Source organism: Cervus elaphus, chromosome 2, assembly GCF_910594005.1.
Source record: "Cervus elaphus chromosome 2, mCerEla1.1, whole genome shotgun sequence".
Taxonomy (NCBI): Eukaryota; Metazoa; Chordata; class Mammalia; order Artiodactyla; family Cervidae; genus Cervus; species Cervus elaphus.
The window spans coordinates 7,975,195-7,991,779 of NC_057816.1; the positions used below are offsets into that span (position 1 = coordinate 7,975,195).

The window sequence follows — 16,585 nt, forward strand, 5'->3', positions numbered from 1 at the left end:
AGCAGGGATGCCTTGAGAGTACCTGTTTCCCTGGGATAGTGGCTAGGCAGCAGGTTCGACACCCCATTTAACCCTCAAATTCTGACGGCACGCTCGGTGTCAGCCCAGGGGGATTCTGGTGGAGATATTGGCATTTTTAATAGGTATGTAACATAGGTGTCACTTCAGTGAGCCTTCACGCCCCCCAGGTGGAAGGGCTTGTGGCCCTTGGTTTACAGATGAGGAAACTGACCTCACCAATGCCCCTGAGGCCAGCCTGGGGCCCTTTATCAAACTGTCTCAGGGCTGTAGGTTTCAAGCTCCCTATTTTTCCTGCACAAAGGCTATCTCTTAAGAGAATCTCTTCCCTAAGAAGTTTGCAGGGCAGGGAAGCAACCCTCAAGGAGCTCCAGTGGGTGCCAAGCCCTACGGCTATCAAGTCCTGTTCTTTAGGACATGCTGTTCTGTTGGCCTGGATTTCTGCCATCTCTGCCTTCTTCCCCAGCCATTTGGTATCTCTTTCAGCTGACTCTCGAAAAAGCAGCTAGGCCACCCGCACTGGAAGTCTCCCCCAAGTTCCCTCCGCAAACCCCAGACTCTGCGTGGCGTTCCCTTTGTCTGCACATTCATTATATCACTCGCCACACGGCATCGTAACTGTCACTTTACCTGGTTGCCTCCCCCTCTCAACCGAGCTCCCTGAGGACAGTGATTGGGTGTTTTTGTTCATATACCCCTGGTGCTTTCCACGGCTCCTGGCACATATGTAGGCGGGTGCTCAGCAGATTTATTTTAAATGGGTGAATGGGCTCTGTTCTCAAGGGGCTCATTGACGTTCTAACAAATAACTACAATACAGTGTTGGTACATGCAAAGTATAGGCAAAGTGCAGACTTTGTGCAGAGGAGTTAATTTATTCATTGATGGAGAGAGAGGCAGCACATACACACATAGAACGTTACATCCCAGTAACACGAGTCGTTTATTTGTGGAATGGTTTACAGTTTAGGAAGCTTCACCCTGGCCAGTCTCTTTCTAGATGCCCACAGCAACCTGGGAGGTAGGCAGACGATCAGCTCCTTTGTCCTGAGGAGGAAGCTGGGCCTTAGAGCTGCTGCCTCTTGGCCAAGGTCACAAAGCTGGTGCAAGAGCCAGCATTAGTGCCCAGGTCTTCTTTTTCACATCATACTTCCTCTCAAGGGAGCAGTACAAGATGTTACTAGGCAGTAAGTGCCAAATGAGCAGAACAGACAGCTGTAGTGCCTGAGAGCAGGGAGGGGCTAAGGGGGCTGGAGACCTTCCCAGAGGAGGGCTTTGAGCAGGGCCTGAAAAGGAGGTGGCTGCTCTGCCCCTCACGGCCTTTAGAGGTCCTGGACCACAACAACTGGTCTCTAGCCACATCCAGCTTGACTGGGGACACTGGTGGGGCTCCACTTCCCCGACCCTGGGAGACAAACGAATGTCAGCAGTGACCCCTTCCCTGTGCCAGGGACGGTTAGGAGCCGTAATTTTCAGGTGCTGCTGGGAGTTGTAGTTCCGGGGTGTCCACATGGTGGGATGGGAGCGAGCGCCCCCTGCTGTTTCAGGTCCCACTCCTTTCAGATCTCCTTCATGCTCTTGGGGGTTCAGTGGGCAGGGTGACCCCCACATCCTTACCTGACAGACCGCCCCCTCATCCCCACCAACCCCAAGAGGTCCTGCTGCTTCCTCCCCACTCCAGGGCGGTCTCTGTCTGTCCTTCCCACCGTTCTTGTGTTTTCTGGTTCACATTTATTCCTCTCTTCTCCGTTGCTGTCCTCCAATTCTTCCAGGTTCCCTCTGGCTGCTCCAAGCCTCTTCCCATCCCTGGCCTGCTAGATCTCTGGCGGTGGCAGGCAGTGGAGGACAGGTTTACTCTGGCTCCTCTCCCAGGAGACCAGAGCGGAGCCCCGAAGAGTCGAGGAATGGCCTCATTTCTCCACTTTGCCTTGGCAGCCGGGGTCCGGCTCTAGGCCCGCCGCTCTCCTTTTCACCAGGCTCTTTTGTTCTGTTCCAATCACTTTTCCACGTGGTTGCCTTATTCTTTCCTTTCTTTCTGTTTGACTCTCCTTTTAATATTTTCTTTGACTGCAGTGAAGGTGAGGGAGTGGGAGGGGAGGCCGGGCTTTCGGGAGAGACTAGGACGTGGAGCAAACTCAAGGTCAAACATGTTCCCTGTTCTGGTCCTTGAGCCCCCCGGCTCTGCTGGTGCCTGGGCAGCAGGCCTGGTTGCTATGGAAACAGCAAGGCCTTGGCTTCCTTTCCCTAGAGGTCTCTGTCCCCCTTTCCTTGCTGGCCCTCTTCTTCTGTCACCCTTACCTGTTCCCTCCCGGTTAGCACTTGTCTTTATCCAGATTGCTTCCCTGTCATCTCTTGCTCCCAACTCGGTGCTGTCGCCACACCCCTTCTGTCCCCCATGGTCCATCTTTCTCTACATGGCCCGCCTCCACATCGCCATTCTTCCTTACTTTTCCCTCCTTGTCTCTCCTTGACTCCTCCGCTTTGTTTTCTGGTCCTCTCTGCTGGAGCCCTCAGGTGGGCAGAGTGGGGCTTCCGGCTGTCCCGATGTGGCCCGTGCCCCACCAGCCTCACTGCCCCACAGCCTCAGGAAACCGGGCCTCGCCAGCTGCAGCGAGTGCCGTGCCAGGCTCTGGGGCAGCAGCTGGTGCCTTGGCATCCGGAGGCAGTGAGGACTGAGTCTGTGGGCAGCTTGCCCAGAGGGAGAGCAGGGCTGTTGTGCAGGGGAGGGACATCTGCAGGAGGTGCACCCGGAGAGTCCTGGCTTCCACACGCGTGCTGATGATGGGGCCTGGCATACTGTGGGCAGGTGCCTTCTGAGGGCCGAATGCCCTGCTTCTTTCTGGGCCTGGGGACCTGTACTGAGAACCTCCGCCCTCCACGAAGGCCCTCAGCTGGCTGTCTTGTTCACCCTCCCTTCGAGATGGGTGGGCCCAGCTGGGAGGAGAAGCAAGTCGCTGTCAGAGTCCAGGTCCTCTGTGCTCCCTTGACTTCATGGCCCATTTTCTTCCCTTGATGGATGTGGGCTCTGGCTTGTGAAGGTGTAGGGTTGGGACCCCACCTTCCCTCCACTAAGCCGTAGTCACCCATTTGTAGAATGCTAAATGCCCCTAAGACCCTTCCAATTGTTTTCACTTCTGTTTAAAGAGTGCCAGTGAAAGGAGCCTTGTGCTGGGTGTACACACACACACACACACACACACACACACACACACACACACACACACACACACACACACACACACACACACACACATAAGAGCCAGGTCTGCCCCTGTATCTTGCCTCCAGCCATCTCCTGGCACACAGGGTCCCTACACCTGCCCTCTGGCCACCCTTGGAGGCTCTCCATCTAGGACCTGTCAGCACTGTCCTCTCAGGTTGGACTAGGAAGTTGGCAGGGATGGTGACAGCCATCACAGTGGCCTCCTGTGTAAGCCCCGCCCCTGCTCCCTGGCACATCTGTCACCTGCATCGCCCTCCCGTGTGTCTTCCCCCTGCCCCCCCACCCCATTTGCTCCATTTGCTCAGTGCTATGAAGCAGGCTACTAGTTCCATCCCAGGTGGTCAGGCTTGAGATTGTTCCCAGGCAGTGAGAATGGCCATCACTGGAAAAGAGGCAGGAAGGGGAGGTGGGCTGCACTCAGGAGACCCTTGGTGCCCCGCCATAGGGGGACACTCTAGGAAGACTTCAGGTGCAGCCTCTTGTTTCTCTTCCGCATCTTTCTGTTAAGGGGAGTGGCTGGGGGAGGGCTGGTGAGGGGGGAGACGGTGAGACTGCCTGCTTCTGTCTGCTTCACCTGGCCCTGTGGCAGCTTAATTGTCAGCTGTCAGTGTGAGAGCCACTTAGCAGCCTCCTGCCTTGGAGATAGGCGTGGAGGAAGCTGCTTCTGACAGCAAAGACGGCGGGGTCTGGAGAGGAGGGGGCCAGCGGGGGGTGGGGAGAGAGCCTACCGCTTGCAGTTGGGATCGAGAGGCTCTGGGTGCCCTAGACCTATGCCCGGTGGCTGGAGGGGAAGAGGGAGGTCTGGAGTGCCCACACCGCTCAGCCCTTTCCATTTCCCCACGGTGGCGTCCAGGCAAGGAAGAGTTTGTGGCGACCTTCAAAGGCAATGAGTTCTTCTGCTACGACCTGTCACACAACCCGATCCAGAGCAGCACGGACGAGATTACGCTGGCCTTCCGCACCCTGCAGCGCAATGGGCTGATGCTGCACACGGGCAAGTCGGCCGACTACGTCAACCTGTCCCTCAAATCCGGGGCGGTCTGGCTCGTCATCAACCTGGGCTCGGGAGCCTTTGAAGCCCTGGTGGAACCCGTCAACGGCAAGTTCAACGACAACGCCTGGCACGATGTCCGGGTCACTCGAAACCTGCGCCAGGTAGGGGGAGCAGGAAGATGGCCAGGGGCCAGTGGCATCTGGGGCAGAATGGGAGTGGGGAGCGAGGCCACCGGGATGTGGGGCCAGGCATCAGGCCGGGTGGCAGGGTGTGGTTCTGAAGGATGTTTAGGTTTTGGGTCGGATGACAGGGGCCAGGAGTGTGCCCGCAGTGGGCAGGCTGCAAGGACCAGGATCCACGCTAGGGAGGAGGCTGCAGAGCTGTCCAGGGCCAGAGCCTGGGGGAAGAGGAAGGGCTGGGCTAGGGTTGGTGCTGGTGACTGGGGTTTCAAGGGCTGGGGCTGAAAAATCAGGTGAACTGGCAGCAGGGTGATTCAGGACTTGGAGGAGTGAGACAGAACATGAATGATGGGCCCTGGAGCTGCTCTGGGATGGGGAGACTCTGGCCGGACCCTGGAGGGGCAGGTGTCCAGTTAAGGCAGAAAGTTTAGGACACGTGGGGTGGGGTGTGGCCTGCCCTTAGGCGGGGCCTTTGGGGCTGGGCTCAGAGCAGGTTCGGGGCAGCAGATGTGAGCAGGGAACCAGCTGGAGAGGTGCTTGTTCCCGCCTCTCCTCTGGCAGCACCCCAGTTCTCTCCTGTCCTGTCCTGTTCCTCCAAAGGGGTGCAGGCTCTCCCAGGGGTTCTTGACTGTCTTGCTGTGGCTTCCAGGCCCGCCCTTGCAGGAGCTCAGGAGACCCTTTGGGCGGCCCCTGCAGTCAGGACAGGGCTCTTCACCTCAGCGTCCCCAGACGCCCCCAACCCTGGAGGAGTGCTGATGCTTCTGGGCATTGACTCTGTCCTCAGTAGCTCTTACCTCTCACAAGGCACCGGGAGGCTGTGGCAGGCGAAGCGCTCTCTCTGGCCAGGCTCCTGCTTGACAGCAGCCCCCACAGCTTGTTTCCAGCCCTGAGAAGTTCCCGCCTCAAGCATGGTCCAAACCAGAGCCTTTTTCGAAAGCAGATGAGGCCTCTGTGCATCCTTAATCACTCCTGTCTCCACCTCCGGACTCCTTGCTCCACTCACTGGGTGCCTGGGGCCCGGGTGCCAGGCTCCTGCTGGTCCCTTCTCTGGGTCCACCGCTTTCTCTCGTGGCTGGTGGCAGGGATGCTTTCCCAGCTCAACTCCAGCAGGCTTAGTGCAACCAGGACTGTGGAGCCCCTGAGCCCTGGGAGACACCATCTGGGCTGGTTTGGAGCTCTTCTCTTACCCAGTACCTTCTGTGTTTCCTGGTTCTGGCTGAACTTCTTGGTGGATGAACTTCTGTTGTCTCTCCTCTTCACCATCGTTGGCAACTTCCTTCTCCTCCTCTCCTTCCTCCCACTGAAGGCTCCTGGAGGGCGGAGGCCATCAGACCTCACACTGTTCTTACCTGCTCCTCTTCAACCCACTGAGTCATGATCTAATGGGGCATCTCCCTCAACGGTGACTTCCTCTTGCTGTTGGGACACCGTGACTAACAACCTGCTCTTTCGGAGCTGCTGCTCCCTGCTGTAGTCGGGCTCCCACCAGGCGCCTGTTCTCCGTGCTCCTCAAGCTCTGAAGAGCGGCAGCATCCCCTGACCTGCCTGGAGGGCTGTCCTGTGTTGTCACCGTTCACTGCAGGGCTGGGCGGAGTTGCCTTCTTGCTGCTGTTCCCTCCCCAGGGCCAGTGTTGTCACCTGGTGCTGCCTCTGGCAACACGCTGCGAGCCCGGAGTCCTCATCCATGTGTCCTCTGGCCAACACGCTGTCCATCTATACAGGATGTGTGCTCAGTCGCGCAGTCATGTCTGACTCTTCTGTGGCCCCATGGACAGCAGCCTGCCCGAGTCTTCTATCCATGGGATTTTCCAGGCAAGAATATTGGAGTGGGTTGCCATTTCCTTCTGCAGGAGATCTTCCTGACCCAGGGATTGAACACCAGTCTCCTATGTCTCCTGCACTGGCAGGCGGATTCTTTAGCACTGTGCCACCTGGGAAGTCCTATACAGGGTACTGAGGGGAAAAAAACATGGTCCCACCCTCCCAGTCCTTTGGCTCTCGAGGAGACAGGATGAGTCTGCTAAAAGTGATCAGAGCAAATCCACACAAGCGCCAGGAATCTTAAATGTTCTAGGAACTCAAGAGACACAGACAAGTGGGAGAGGTTGTGACCAGGGAAGGTGGGAAAGCCACCCAGAAGTGGTGAGGCCTGGCCTCCCTAGCACCAGGATGGACAGTGACTCACAGTAGCCTCCTTCGGGTGCTCACAGAGTTCTGGGTCCGAGCTGGGGACCGATGCAGACCACTTCCCCTGGCTGGCTCTACCAGATGGCTCAGAACAGAGTCAGGTCATATTGACCCAAACACAAGCCTTTGGGGCTCAGTAGGTATCTGCTTCAAGACTTTGACTGAGAGGTCTTTTTAGAAAGGGTTTCTGGAGAGATGTATTTGACTCAAGTTTGCATCCTTAAGTGTGAGCTGCAGCCCTTTTTGGGTCATTGTGACCATCAGGGGGATGGCTGTGTTCTGGATTCATTGCCAAGTCCATCCTCCCCAGGCTTTTTGAGGGCCTGGTTCTCAATTGAGGGAGGGGGTGCCCCCAGGAGGTTCTGGAAATGTCTGGAAGCATTTCGGGTGTCACATCTTGGGGAGGGTGCTACTGGGTAGAGGCCAAGATACTGCTAAACATCTCCCAATGCACAGGACAGCCCCACAGCAAAGAACGACCTGGCCCCAAGTGTTGGAAGTGCCGAGGAGAAGAAACAGTGCAGAGACAAGGGCCTCGTGGCATCCTGGGATTGGAAAGATCCTTTTGTGATTTGAGGGATAATGTAGGGTCAGGAGTGGCCAGGAGCAAGGATAGGAGTAATGTGAGAAATGACATCTGCCCCAGCCTCTGGGGGGGCACTGGGGTCCACGTAGTTTTCCCCAAGTGATTAGAACGATGGGGGGACCACCACCTGGGGAGAGCCTGGCCCAGAACTTACATGGAGGGGGTCTCCCTTCCTCCTCTTGGTTCATCAGCTTTGGGTGTTGGTGAAGAGGCCGGCTCCTATGACTGGAAGAAGGCAGAATTTCTCCCCACCTCCCCTGAACCAGATAGTGACCCCTGGAATCATCCAGCACCTCTTAGAACAGTCAGGGCCAGAGGGAGCATGACTGAGACCACACCCTGCCTTTGCTCTGCTTTCCCCCTGCATCCAGGCTTGACGACTCTATGCCCAGTGGTGTCTCCTGGGTGATCTTGCCAAGAATGATTCCATCTGAGGATTCCCTGGGGCCTCTTTTTTTTTGGTTATGCTGGGTCTCTGCCAGCTTCTCTAGCTGTGTAGGGCAAGTTCTAGAGTGTGTGGTGCTCGGGCTTAGCTGCAGTGTGTGGGATCTAGTTCTCTGACCAAGGATCAAACCTGGGCCCCTTGCATTGGGAGTGTGGCCTGTTATCCACTGGACGACCAGGGAAGTCCCTGAGGCCTATTTTTAATCTTGGGCACACTCTCCTCCCACACTGGTGTGCCTCCCCCACCACACATGCCAAGTGCCAACCCACTTCATCTCTGGCCAGCTAACCAGCACCAGCTTTGGAGACAAGCTGGCCCTTGAAGTATCATGTGGAGCTTCCTCCCACCCAGCTCCTTTGAGGCCATGCCTCGTATGGAGGCCCCCTGGACCCCAAGGAGGGAGTCCTCCAAGGATGGGGTCTGGCAGGCACTTGGGACTCCCTCCCCTGCCTTACGGCTTGGCCTCCGGGTCTCTCAGCCTGTCACACACCCTGCCTTAGGGCCTAACTGTGCTGCTGGGCACGCCCTGTCTGCACCGGCTTCCTGAGCTGCCCGCTTCATTCCCATAGTGCTCCCTGAGGACACCACCATTCACCCTCCTTTCTGCCGGGTGAAACCCTAGAACTGGGGTTTGAGTTGGACTGACCGGGTTCAAGTCATTGAGTGACTTGAAGCAAGTTATCTAACCTGTGTGAGGTGAGAGGGGCCTTTGAGGAGTGACTGAGGTGACGCCCCGGGCTTGGCACACGTGAGCATCGTGGGCTCGCTGCCGCCTTTACCGTTAGTTGTGGGGTTTCCAGTCCATCTCACCAGATTTGTAAGGCTTTCCTTGAGCCGCCTCCACTGCCATTCCCTGCCCTGGCCCGGTCAGTCTCCCTTTTTGCTGTATTCTGGCCCTGTCACCACACTCTTATCTGTGGGGTTAATTTGTGTTCATCTCTTTTCTCTATTTCTAGGTGGTGAGCTCCTTGAATGCTCTTTTTAGTCCGCGTCGGGTCTTAGTTGCGGCGCACGGGCTCTCTAGTTGTGGCGTGTGGTCCCAGGAGTTGCCGCGCGGGCTTAGTTGCTCCTGGGCATGTGGGATCCCAGTTCCCTGACCAGCGATCCAGCCTGTGTCCCCTGCAATGGAAGGCAGATTCTTAACCACTGGGCCACCAGGGAGGTTCCCCTTGAGGGCTTCATACCAGAAACTGAGTGTTTTTATTTGTTTTTCTGGTGGTTTTGCTGGTTCCCAAGGCTCTTCCTTGAAGCCAGTTGGTGAGGTTTTGGACAGATTAGCAGATCTAATTATTTCGTGTGAGCCGGGAACTACTGTTGTCCTCTGGGAAAAACTCCTTCCTTTATGCTCCCGCCCTCTCTTTGGAGTTTCATCAGGACCTGTTCCTTTCTTACAGCACTGCTCAGATCGCACCCTCACATCTCTCCTTCATAGGCCCCCAAGTTCTAGGGTCTCGTTTCTTTTTTGTATCTCATCTAATTTTTCTAACAATCCTGTGAAGTGGGAGATACTTCCATTCACCAACGAGGAAAAAGCAAGTTGAAGAGCTGGCCCAAGGCTATCCTGTGGGAGTGGGAGGGTGAGAGTCTGTCTGACTTCATTCCTCTGCCTCCCGGGAGGGCCTGGCTGTCGTCCTTGTTGTGCAGTGCTAAAGGGCCTGTCACTTGCCTTTTGGTCCTGCCATTCTTGGATGTTCCCATGTCTTGAACCATTTCAATGTTCTGCTGTCTCTTGAAAAAGTGGGCCCGTCTTATCTGAGTCCTCTTTTCTTTGTCCTGATTTTTCTTGCTCCGTAGAGATTACCTTCATCCAGATTGTTGTGATTTGTGTGTATAAACCCCTTCTTGGCTTTCTTGAGGGGCTGGAGCTACGCCGAGACTTCAAGGTAGAGATGGGGCAAGGTTTTGTCCAAAGGCCCTTGGTTGTGGTAAGTTATACTTGCTGTAATCACTGACCTCTTTCCTCTGTGATTGATGTCCTCCTCCCTCATCACGCATGGTCCTCCATGTGCTCCTGTCCTCCAGGGGCCCTCTAGCTGCTTTTGTGGCTGGGGCAAAGCCTTCCTTTCCCAGTTGTTAGTCTGAAGCCCCAGCTCTCCAGATCCCAGCATTTGGAAAGGTGTGGGCTGCTGCATCATGGGCGCAAGCTGGGTTCCGCTGGAGCCTCCACTCTAGTGTCTGGCCACAGTTGCCCGCTCGGGCATGACCACCGAGTTCTGGATCTGTACTCTCTAGATCTAGAGGGGTCCTGTCTCATCCACTGCAATGTCACTGTTTATCAGAGGAAGCCTGGATCTCTTGACACATCAGTGGGAGGCCCAGGCTTTGAACGCACAGCTCTTCCCTCTCAGTCTTGTTTCTTAATTCACTCTTCTATTTGTTAAAAATGAAGTTGTCCGTGAAAGTTGAAAACGGGTTTTTCCTTATTTTAGTTTCTACAGCCAGTTCTAACTTCAAAAGAGTGGTAGTTGGACTTTTACCTGCAATGCCTCTTTTTCCCTTGTCTTGTTTGACTAGTGCAGTGGTATCAGCAAACTTGCACCTTTTTTGGTGCCATGGGTTTAGCTGTCATGAAGCTAATGTTTCCTCGCCCTGAGTAGTTGGCCTGTTCATTTCCCAACAGTCCTACTGGCCGATAGGACCAGTCTTTGTACCATGTGTTAGACTTTTTGTCTTCCTGCTAGGTAAACTGCTTCTGCATCACTAATAATTAATATTGGTCACTCGGCACTCTAGCTGCTAAATATTGAATTCTGTTATTTTTAATTATACAAGACCCTTATTAATTGTCTTACTGAATTAGTCCTGTGCCCACTGGTTATAACAGCTCTCTAACTAATGGGTCTGTCCCCAGAAGACCTTTCCTTCTCACAGTCACACTCTTGGGCTTGCAGTTTAGTATTTGATGGACATCAAACAGTAGTGTCCCAACATCTCTGTCACACTAGGTGAAGCTGCCTCAGCCCCGTTGACACCTCCTCCTCAAAGGGAAATTTTGAAGGTGGTTCTTGCTGCCGTCTTTGACCATGAGGAGAGGAAATGAACATAGAGCTGCATGGGGGTGGGGCTTCTAGAGTCTGGGGTAAAAGAAACTGGCTTCTAGTTTAGAGAGGAGTGAGGGATTTTAGAGGGAGGTGGGTCTTTGTGTTCCTTCTTATTTTGTGGTATGTGGGGGGAGTGGATTTCTGGTGCTGGCTGTGGGGAGTGGATGCTTGAAGGTCTGTGGGTGTGGGGAAGGAGGGTGGGCTGCTGGGAAAGCCTGACTGATTGCACAGACTTGCATGAATGATGGTGGAGAGCGGGGGGAGTACTTCATTGTGGGAGAAACAGCTGCCCAAAGGGGCATAAGAAAATAGGGTGGAATGATTGAAGAACCAAGGAAAATTTGGGGGCAGTGTGGGCTCTGAAAAGTCAAATTAGGATTAATTTAGGAGCTCTGGGTGGGAGAGTGGGTGAGGGGAGGAGGGTTTGGGATGAGGTATGATGTGAGAGTGAGCCCTCTGCCAGCCCATGGAGGGCAAAGTTTCCTTTCCCCTATTCTGGTGGTGACTTGCTCTCTCTTCCTTTCTGAAGGAAGAGAAACAGGAAAAAAATATAAAGAGCTGCCCTTCCCTGTACCATGACTCCCTGGGTCTATTTGCTATCTTCCATCCCCAGGAAAAGCAGACACCCATATTTCCTCCTTTACTCCTTGGCAACCCCTTCCCTTTTGCTCCAAGTGAAATTGCCTCTCATTTAAGCCAGTCCTGGGATTCTCTGGGGGCCTTGACCATTCTTCTCCCAGTCTGACAGCCAACTGGCCCATCACCAACCAGTTAACCCATTAACTCAACATGGTCACTGGTCAGCCAGTTGGCCAGCACCAACTTGCTCTTTAGGCAGTTCTCTGGAAAGCCATCTGGTCGACCAGTTAGCCAACAAACCCCTGTGTTCATTACCTGAGAGTCAATAGCCCATGCCTTTCTCACACCCCTATTCCCCTTCCTGCCTTCCCCTCAACTCCCTAACATCTCAGCCCACAGGACTTACTAATACTGCATAATTGGGTCTGCTTCTTAACCCCCTGCCTTCCCTCTCTCACCCTCTGTTGGAAAACCCCTTTGCCAGCTCTGTGTGTGTTACTAACACGCTTATAACCCTGGGGGGACCAAGGGATGGGCAGGGACAGGTGGGGCAAGGTATGAGTGAAAAACCGAACTAACCTTTCTGTCTCATCTGCGGAATGTCGCCATCTTTAAGTCTTTGCTTTCTTGGTCTAGTTCTTTTGTTGTTTCCTTCTCTACTAACCAAGGTCTTTAACTGTTCCCCTTCTCTGCAGCCGGCTCTTCTGGGAGGGGATGGGGGGAGGGGACTCCAGGGCTGGGGTTGGAGGGGGATCGGGAGAAGGGATTTAATTTCTGTGTGTGTTTTATTTCTCCCTCCCATTATAATTTAATTTTTTTTAAACAAAACACTTCAGCTGAACTTAAGGTGGGAGGGTCTGAACAGACAACCAAATATATATGGATATATATTTTTCCTCCTTCCTTGAGTTTCACAGTTGGTCATTTTCTTTTTCTTTTCTTTCGTTCTGTTCTTTTGTTGTTGTCTTTGTTGTTCTTGTTTTTTTTTTTTTTTTGACCCCCCCACCCCCTCCCCCATATCTCCGGTGAAGCACGCAGGCATTGGACACGCTATGGTAAACAAACTGCATTATCTGGTAGATATCACTCTAATTGTCTTACCGTTTGGTTTGCCGTGGGTTTTTTTAACTGTTCGATTCTCCCTCTTTTGTTTCCTTTCCCCGTTTGGTTTTGGTTGTTTTGCTCTTCCAATCGTTTTCTGCGTCCTGGACAATCTCTAGATTTTGCTTCTCTCTCTTTGAGTTTTCCTCTTTCCCTTTTCTTGCCTTTTTTTGTCCAAACGCAAATCCAAAAGACAAATGGAAATCAAGGAATTTGGCCTGTCCCTGCCCTAACCTCCTCCCTTAATTTCTGAATTCAGATTCCTGGCCAGAGAGACCTGGGGCAGACCCCATGTTCATCGGCTCTGGTTAGACCAGCCCCGATGCCAGGCTGCTTATTTCTCTTGCTTTCTTTTGTTCCTTTTCTCCCCTGCCCCACCCCTTGTTTCTTTTCTCTGATTTAGTTTCTTTCTTGGTCTCCTGAAAATCCATGGAAAACACCATCCCATGACATGCTACGCTCTGCTCAATGTCAGCTCCTGGACAGGCCCCTCGAGCTGGGGGAGGGGGCTGGGGGTGAGGCCTCTGGGGGCCATGGGCTCCACAGGTCACAGGTGGGGAGGGGACCTTGGGGGATGCAGAGCTCCTTCACATCACTGTTCACGCCAATTTAGGGGCTGCCCCAGGCTGGTTGCCTGAGAAGGGACAGCATCTCCTGCCTCACTTCCCAGCCTTGAGGGGTCTTGGTTCTGGCTCCCCCACATCTTGCATGGCATGAATGGTCTTTTCCCCCCACCAGGGACAGTGTCCAGTTTTCCCACCGCTCTGCCGCTCTGACTAACACTGTGTCTCACACTGTCTTTCTTCCCCTCCATCTCCTGTCCCCTCTCTGCCCCCCCACTGCCTGTCCCGCATGGCCTCTGACTGGGGTTGGTTCCCTTCCCCATTGAGGGGGTGAGAGGAGGAGGCCCAGCGGGGTGAAGTCGGGGTACTTGTTGCTGAGCTCCTCTGTTTGGGTTGGGCTCAGGCCTGGTGAGCGTTGGTGTGGGTGTCTGTGTAAACGCAGCTGGTGTGTGTTGGTGTGTGGGTGCAACTGTGTGTAAATGTTGGTGTGACATTTAGGGGGTGTTGGTGGGAGACGGTACTGTGTGTTTGAGACTCTCCTGGTGATTCTACAAGTGTAAACGCTGATATGAGCTGAGGGCTGTGTGACTGTGTTTTTGAGCCTGCGAGGGCTCTTAGGAGGCGGGCTGTGGGGCTGGGATGGATGGGAGCAGGGAAGGAGCTGAGGCTGGCCCTTTGTGCCTCGCCTCGCCCGTGAGTGTGTGCCTGCAGGCCCTGCTGTGTGCCCTCCCCTGGGATTCCCTCCTGCCTGCCTGGTCCTGGCTCTGCGGCAGCAGGCGGTTAGTCATCGTCTATTAATAATGCAGAGTGATTGAGCGCCAGGCTGGGGACCCTGCAGATGGACGTGTCTGCTCCCACGGGGCCCATGCTGCTTGGGGTAGCTGCCTGGCCTGCCCAGCCTCCCAGGCCCACGGAGCTGCCTGGCTGGAGAGGACGCAGCTTGGGAGCTGGGGCTTCCTGTCTTAGAGGTTCCGCATCTTCCCCAGGAGGATGTAGGCCTGAGAACATGTCTGGCCTGTCCTGATACTCTGGCAGCACTGTACTTCCCTGCACCCACAGACTTGTGGTGGTCCTGTCCTTTGTCCGGTCCCCAAGCCAGTGCCAAGCCATGGCCATCCCAGCCGTCCCCAGTCTGAGGCCTCCTTTGGCCATTCTGTCATCCTGGTGTTCAGATGGAGCTGTGTGATGGTCCCAGGACTGCTCTTCCACAGGCTGTTTTCTTCCGCTGCTGCTTTAGAAGTTTGCCATTGCTTACCTCTCAGACCAGGCCACTGAGTACCTGTCAGGAACTGGGCGTTTGAAATTCTTTATTATTAATTAATTTTTTGGCTGCCCTATGTGCAGCATTCAAGATCTTACTTAGTTCCCTGACCAGAAATCAAACCTGTGCCCTTGTAGTGGAAGCGTGGAGTCTTAACCACTAGACTGCCAGGGAAGTCCCTGGAACTCTCTTTACAGACCTTCACTCGACAGCCAACCTGTGACTTTGTGGACAGAAGAGAGGCAAGATAAGGCAACCCCTAGGGTATACTATCTGAGAATTAGGGCCCAGAAGACTTCCCCTTCCTTCCAGTCTCAGTTCAGTTAAAAACTGTGAACTGGGGCTAAAGCTGTTTCTCATCTGCCAAACGGCTGACATTCCTCACTTGCCTTTCAGGGAGTCAGTGTGAGGGTCAAGAAGGGTAGCGGAAGTGAAAGCGTCTGTACTCTGTAAAGGAAATAATAATTTTATTAAGCTTTATAAAATGTTAACTGATTATCTCCGTGTTTCCAGGGCAGGGATATTTTGTACAGAAGCGATTCCCTTCCCATAGCAAACCCTGGAGAATATAGCATCTCTGGCCCCACTGGAGATCCTATTACCATCCTTTCTTGGGATTCAGTCCTAAAATAACTACATGAAACCCCAGAATGCCCCAGGAACTGGGCCTGAGGAGGAGGAGGGAAGATGGGATGACTTGGTTAAGTTGGTCAAAAGGCAAACAACCTTGCCAAATCCTGGCAGGGAAAGTCCCTGTGAAATTCTAAGTCTCTGAAGCCCACGCCTCCTAGTGTGAGCGTCCCTGCTTGACAACCAGAGCTGGTGCCTCTTGATGGCCTGAGTCACCTCATAAACCCTCAGACACCTGTCCCGGGGATCAGCTCTTTGAGCCAGGAGTGGAGTCAGAGAACCTGGCACCCAAAGAGACAGCGTTCAACCTGCTCTGATTTCCCAGGCATTCCTCAGCTGGGCTCTGGTTGGTTTTGCACTTATTTTTACTAACTCCTTTGTATGGACTCTGTTTGTTATTTGAGCATTTCTCCTTGGGGGAGAGAGTGGATCTAGGTCAAAAAGGCCAACCAGTGGAGAGGTTTGGGTTAGGTGTGCTCAGGCTGAAGGGAGTGTTCTTTGCACCTGACACTGGAGACTTTGCTTCTTCTAAGTAGCTCTCACTTTTTGAATATTATTTAAAATTGACAAATGCCTAGATTGCATGTAGCAGGCAGAGATTATTCCCAGTTAACATATGGAGGAAACTGAGGCCTGAGAGGGTCCGGGGCGATGTACCAAGTAGCAGAAGAGTTCAGTGCTTTCACTTTGTTGATCTCATTTGAGCCTCACAGTAAGCCTGGGAGAAGCAGGAGTCATGGAAGTTTATAGATGAGAGTCAGGGAGGTGAAATGAGGATTGTTCTGGAAGATGGTAAAGACCAAATAAGAACTCAGGATTTCTGACCTGAAGTGTATGTTCCAGCACCATTAAGTGCAGTCATCAGGATTCCCTGTTCGGCTGCACACCCCACTTCAGCTGTCCTCCTCTCCTCACGCCCTGCTCCCACCCTCTGCAGTCCTAAGGGCAGGCCAGGACTGTCTTCCTAAGCTAATTGGCCTCACTCATCTTTGGATCATGAGCCTTTTGAGAGTTTGGTGACAGCAGTGGGCTCTCACTGGAGGAAAAAAACCCATTGAAGTGGTTTGCATACAATGCCAAGGGATTTCTTGACTCCCCAGAGCCCATCTAACCTGCTCACAAGTTAAAAAAACTCTGCCCTCGATCTTATTCTCCCCTTAATAATCTCCCTCCCAGGAAGGTCAGTGACCCTATAATCATAGCAGGGAGCTGGGGAAGGCTCTGGGTGATGTCAGAGGGCCATTCCCCTCTTTCCAGCCTTTCCTTTGGGGCTGTGATGGGCATGAGTGCCTGAGGCAGAACATTTGTGGCCAGGACCTGGTTTCAGGCTAGCAGCCTGCTTAAGGGGGGAGACCAGCAGAGCAGAGCAGGAGGGAGGCGGGGCCAGCAGGAAGGGCTGAGAACCCATCAAGGTCATAGGCTGCCCCTTGCAGCCACCTCCGGCCACCCTCCCCGTCCCTGGGGAATGGAGCAGAGGCTGGGTGTGGGGCTCCTTCCCCTCTTCCTTGACTGGTCATGGCTCTTCCGGGGCAGAGCTGTGGCTCATTTGTCATGTTCTACTCAGCTCCACTCAGGGCCTGGTCTCTCTGTGTTGTGTGGATTAATGCGGGTGGTGTGCAGTCTCTGCTGTGTCTTGGGGTGCTAGCTGTGGTCCTGATGACAAAAAGGATGCTGCATGGAAATGAGGCTGTCGGGACTCCCTCCCACTGCCTTCAGTAAGATGTGGTGTGTGAGCAGGTGTGCCTGGGGTCAGTGATCAGTGGCGAATGGGTGGTGGG

The 16,585-nt window shown here is 53.9% G+C and overlaps 1 protein-coding gene across 17 annotated transcripts in view; it reads left to right on the forward strand.

Moving 5' to 3' along the window:
- Positions 1-16,585, forward strand: part of NRXN2 (neurexin 2) — a 110,301-nt gene that overhangs the window by 30,476 nt on the left and 63,240 nt on the right. For 12 of the 17 annotated variants that reach the window (XM_043927418.1, XM_043927488.1, XM_043927474.1 and 9 more), the window contains 2 exons: positions 4,095-4,396; positions 12,284-12,307. In XM_043927418.1, coding sequence (XP_043783353.1) covers positions 4,095-4,396; positions 12,284-12,307 — 326 coding nt within the window. The remainder of the gene's footprint in view (positions 1-4,094; positions 4,397-12,283; positions 12,308-16,585) is intronic. The other 5 variants (XM_043927436.1, XM_043927500.1, XM_043927482.1 and 2 more) reach the window with 1 other exon arrangement.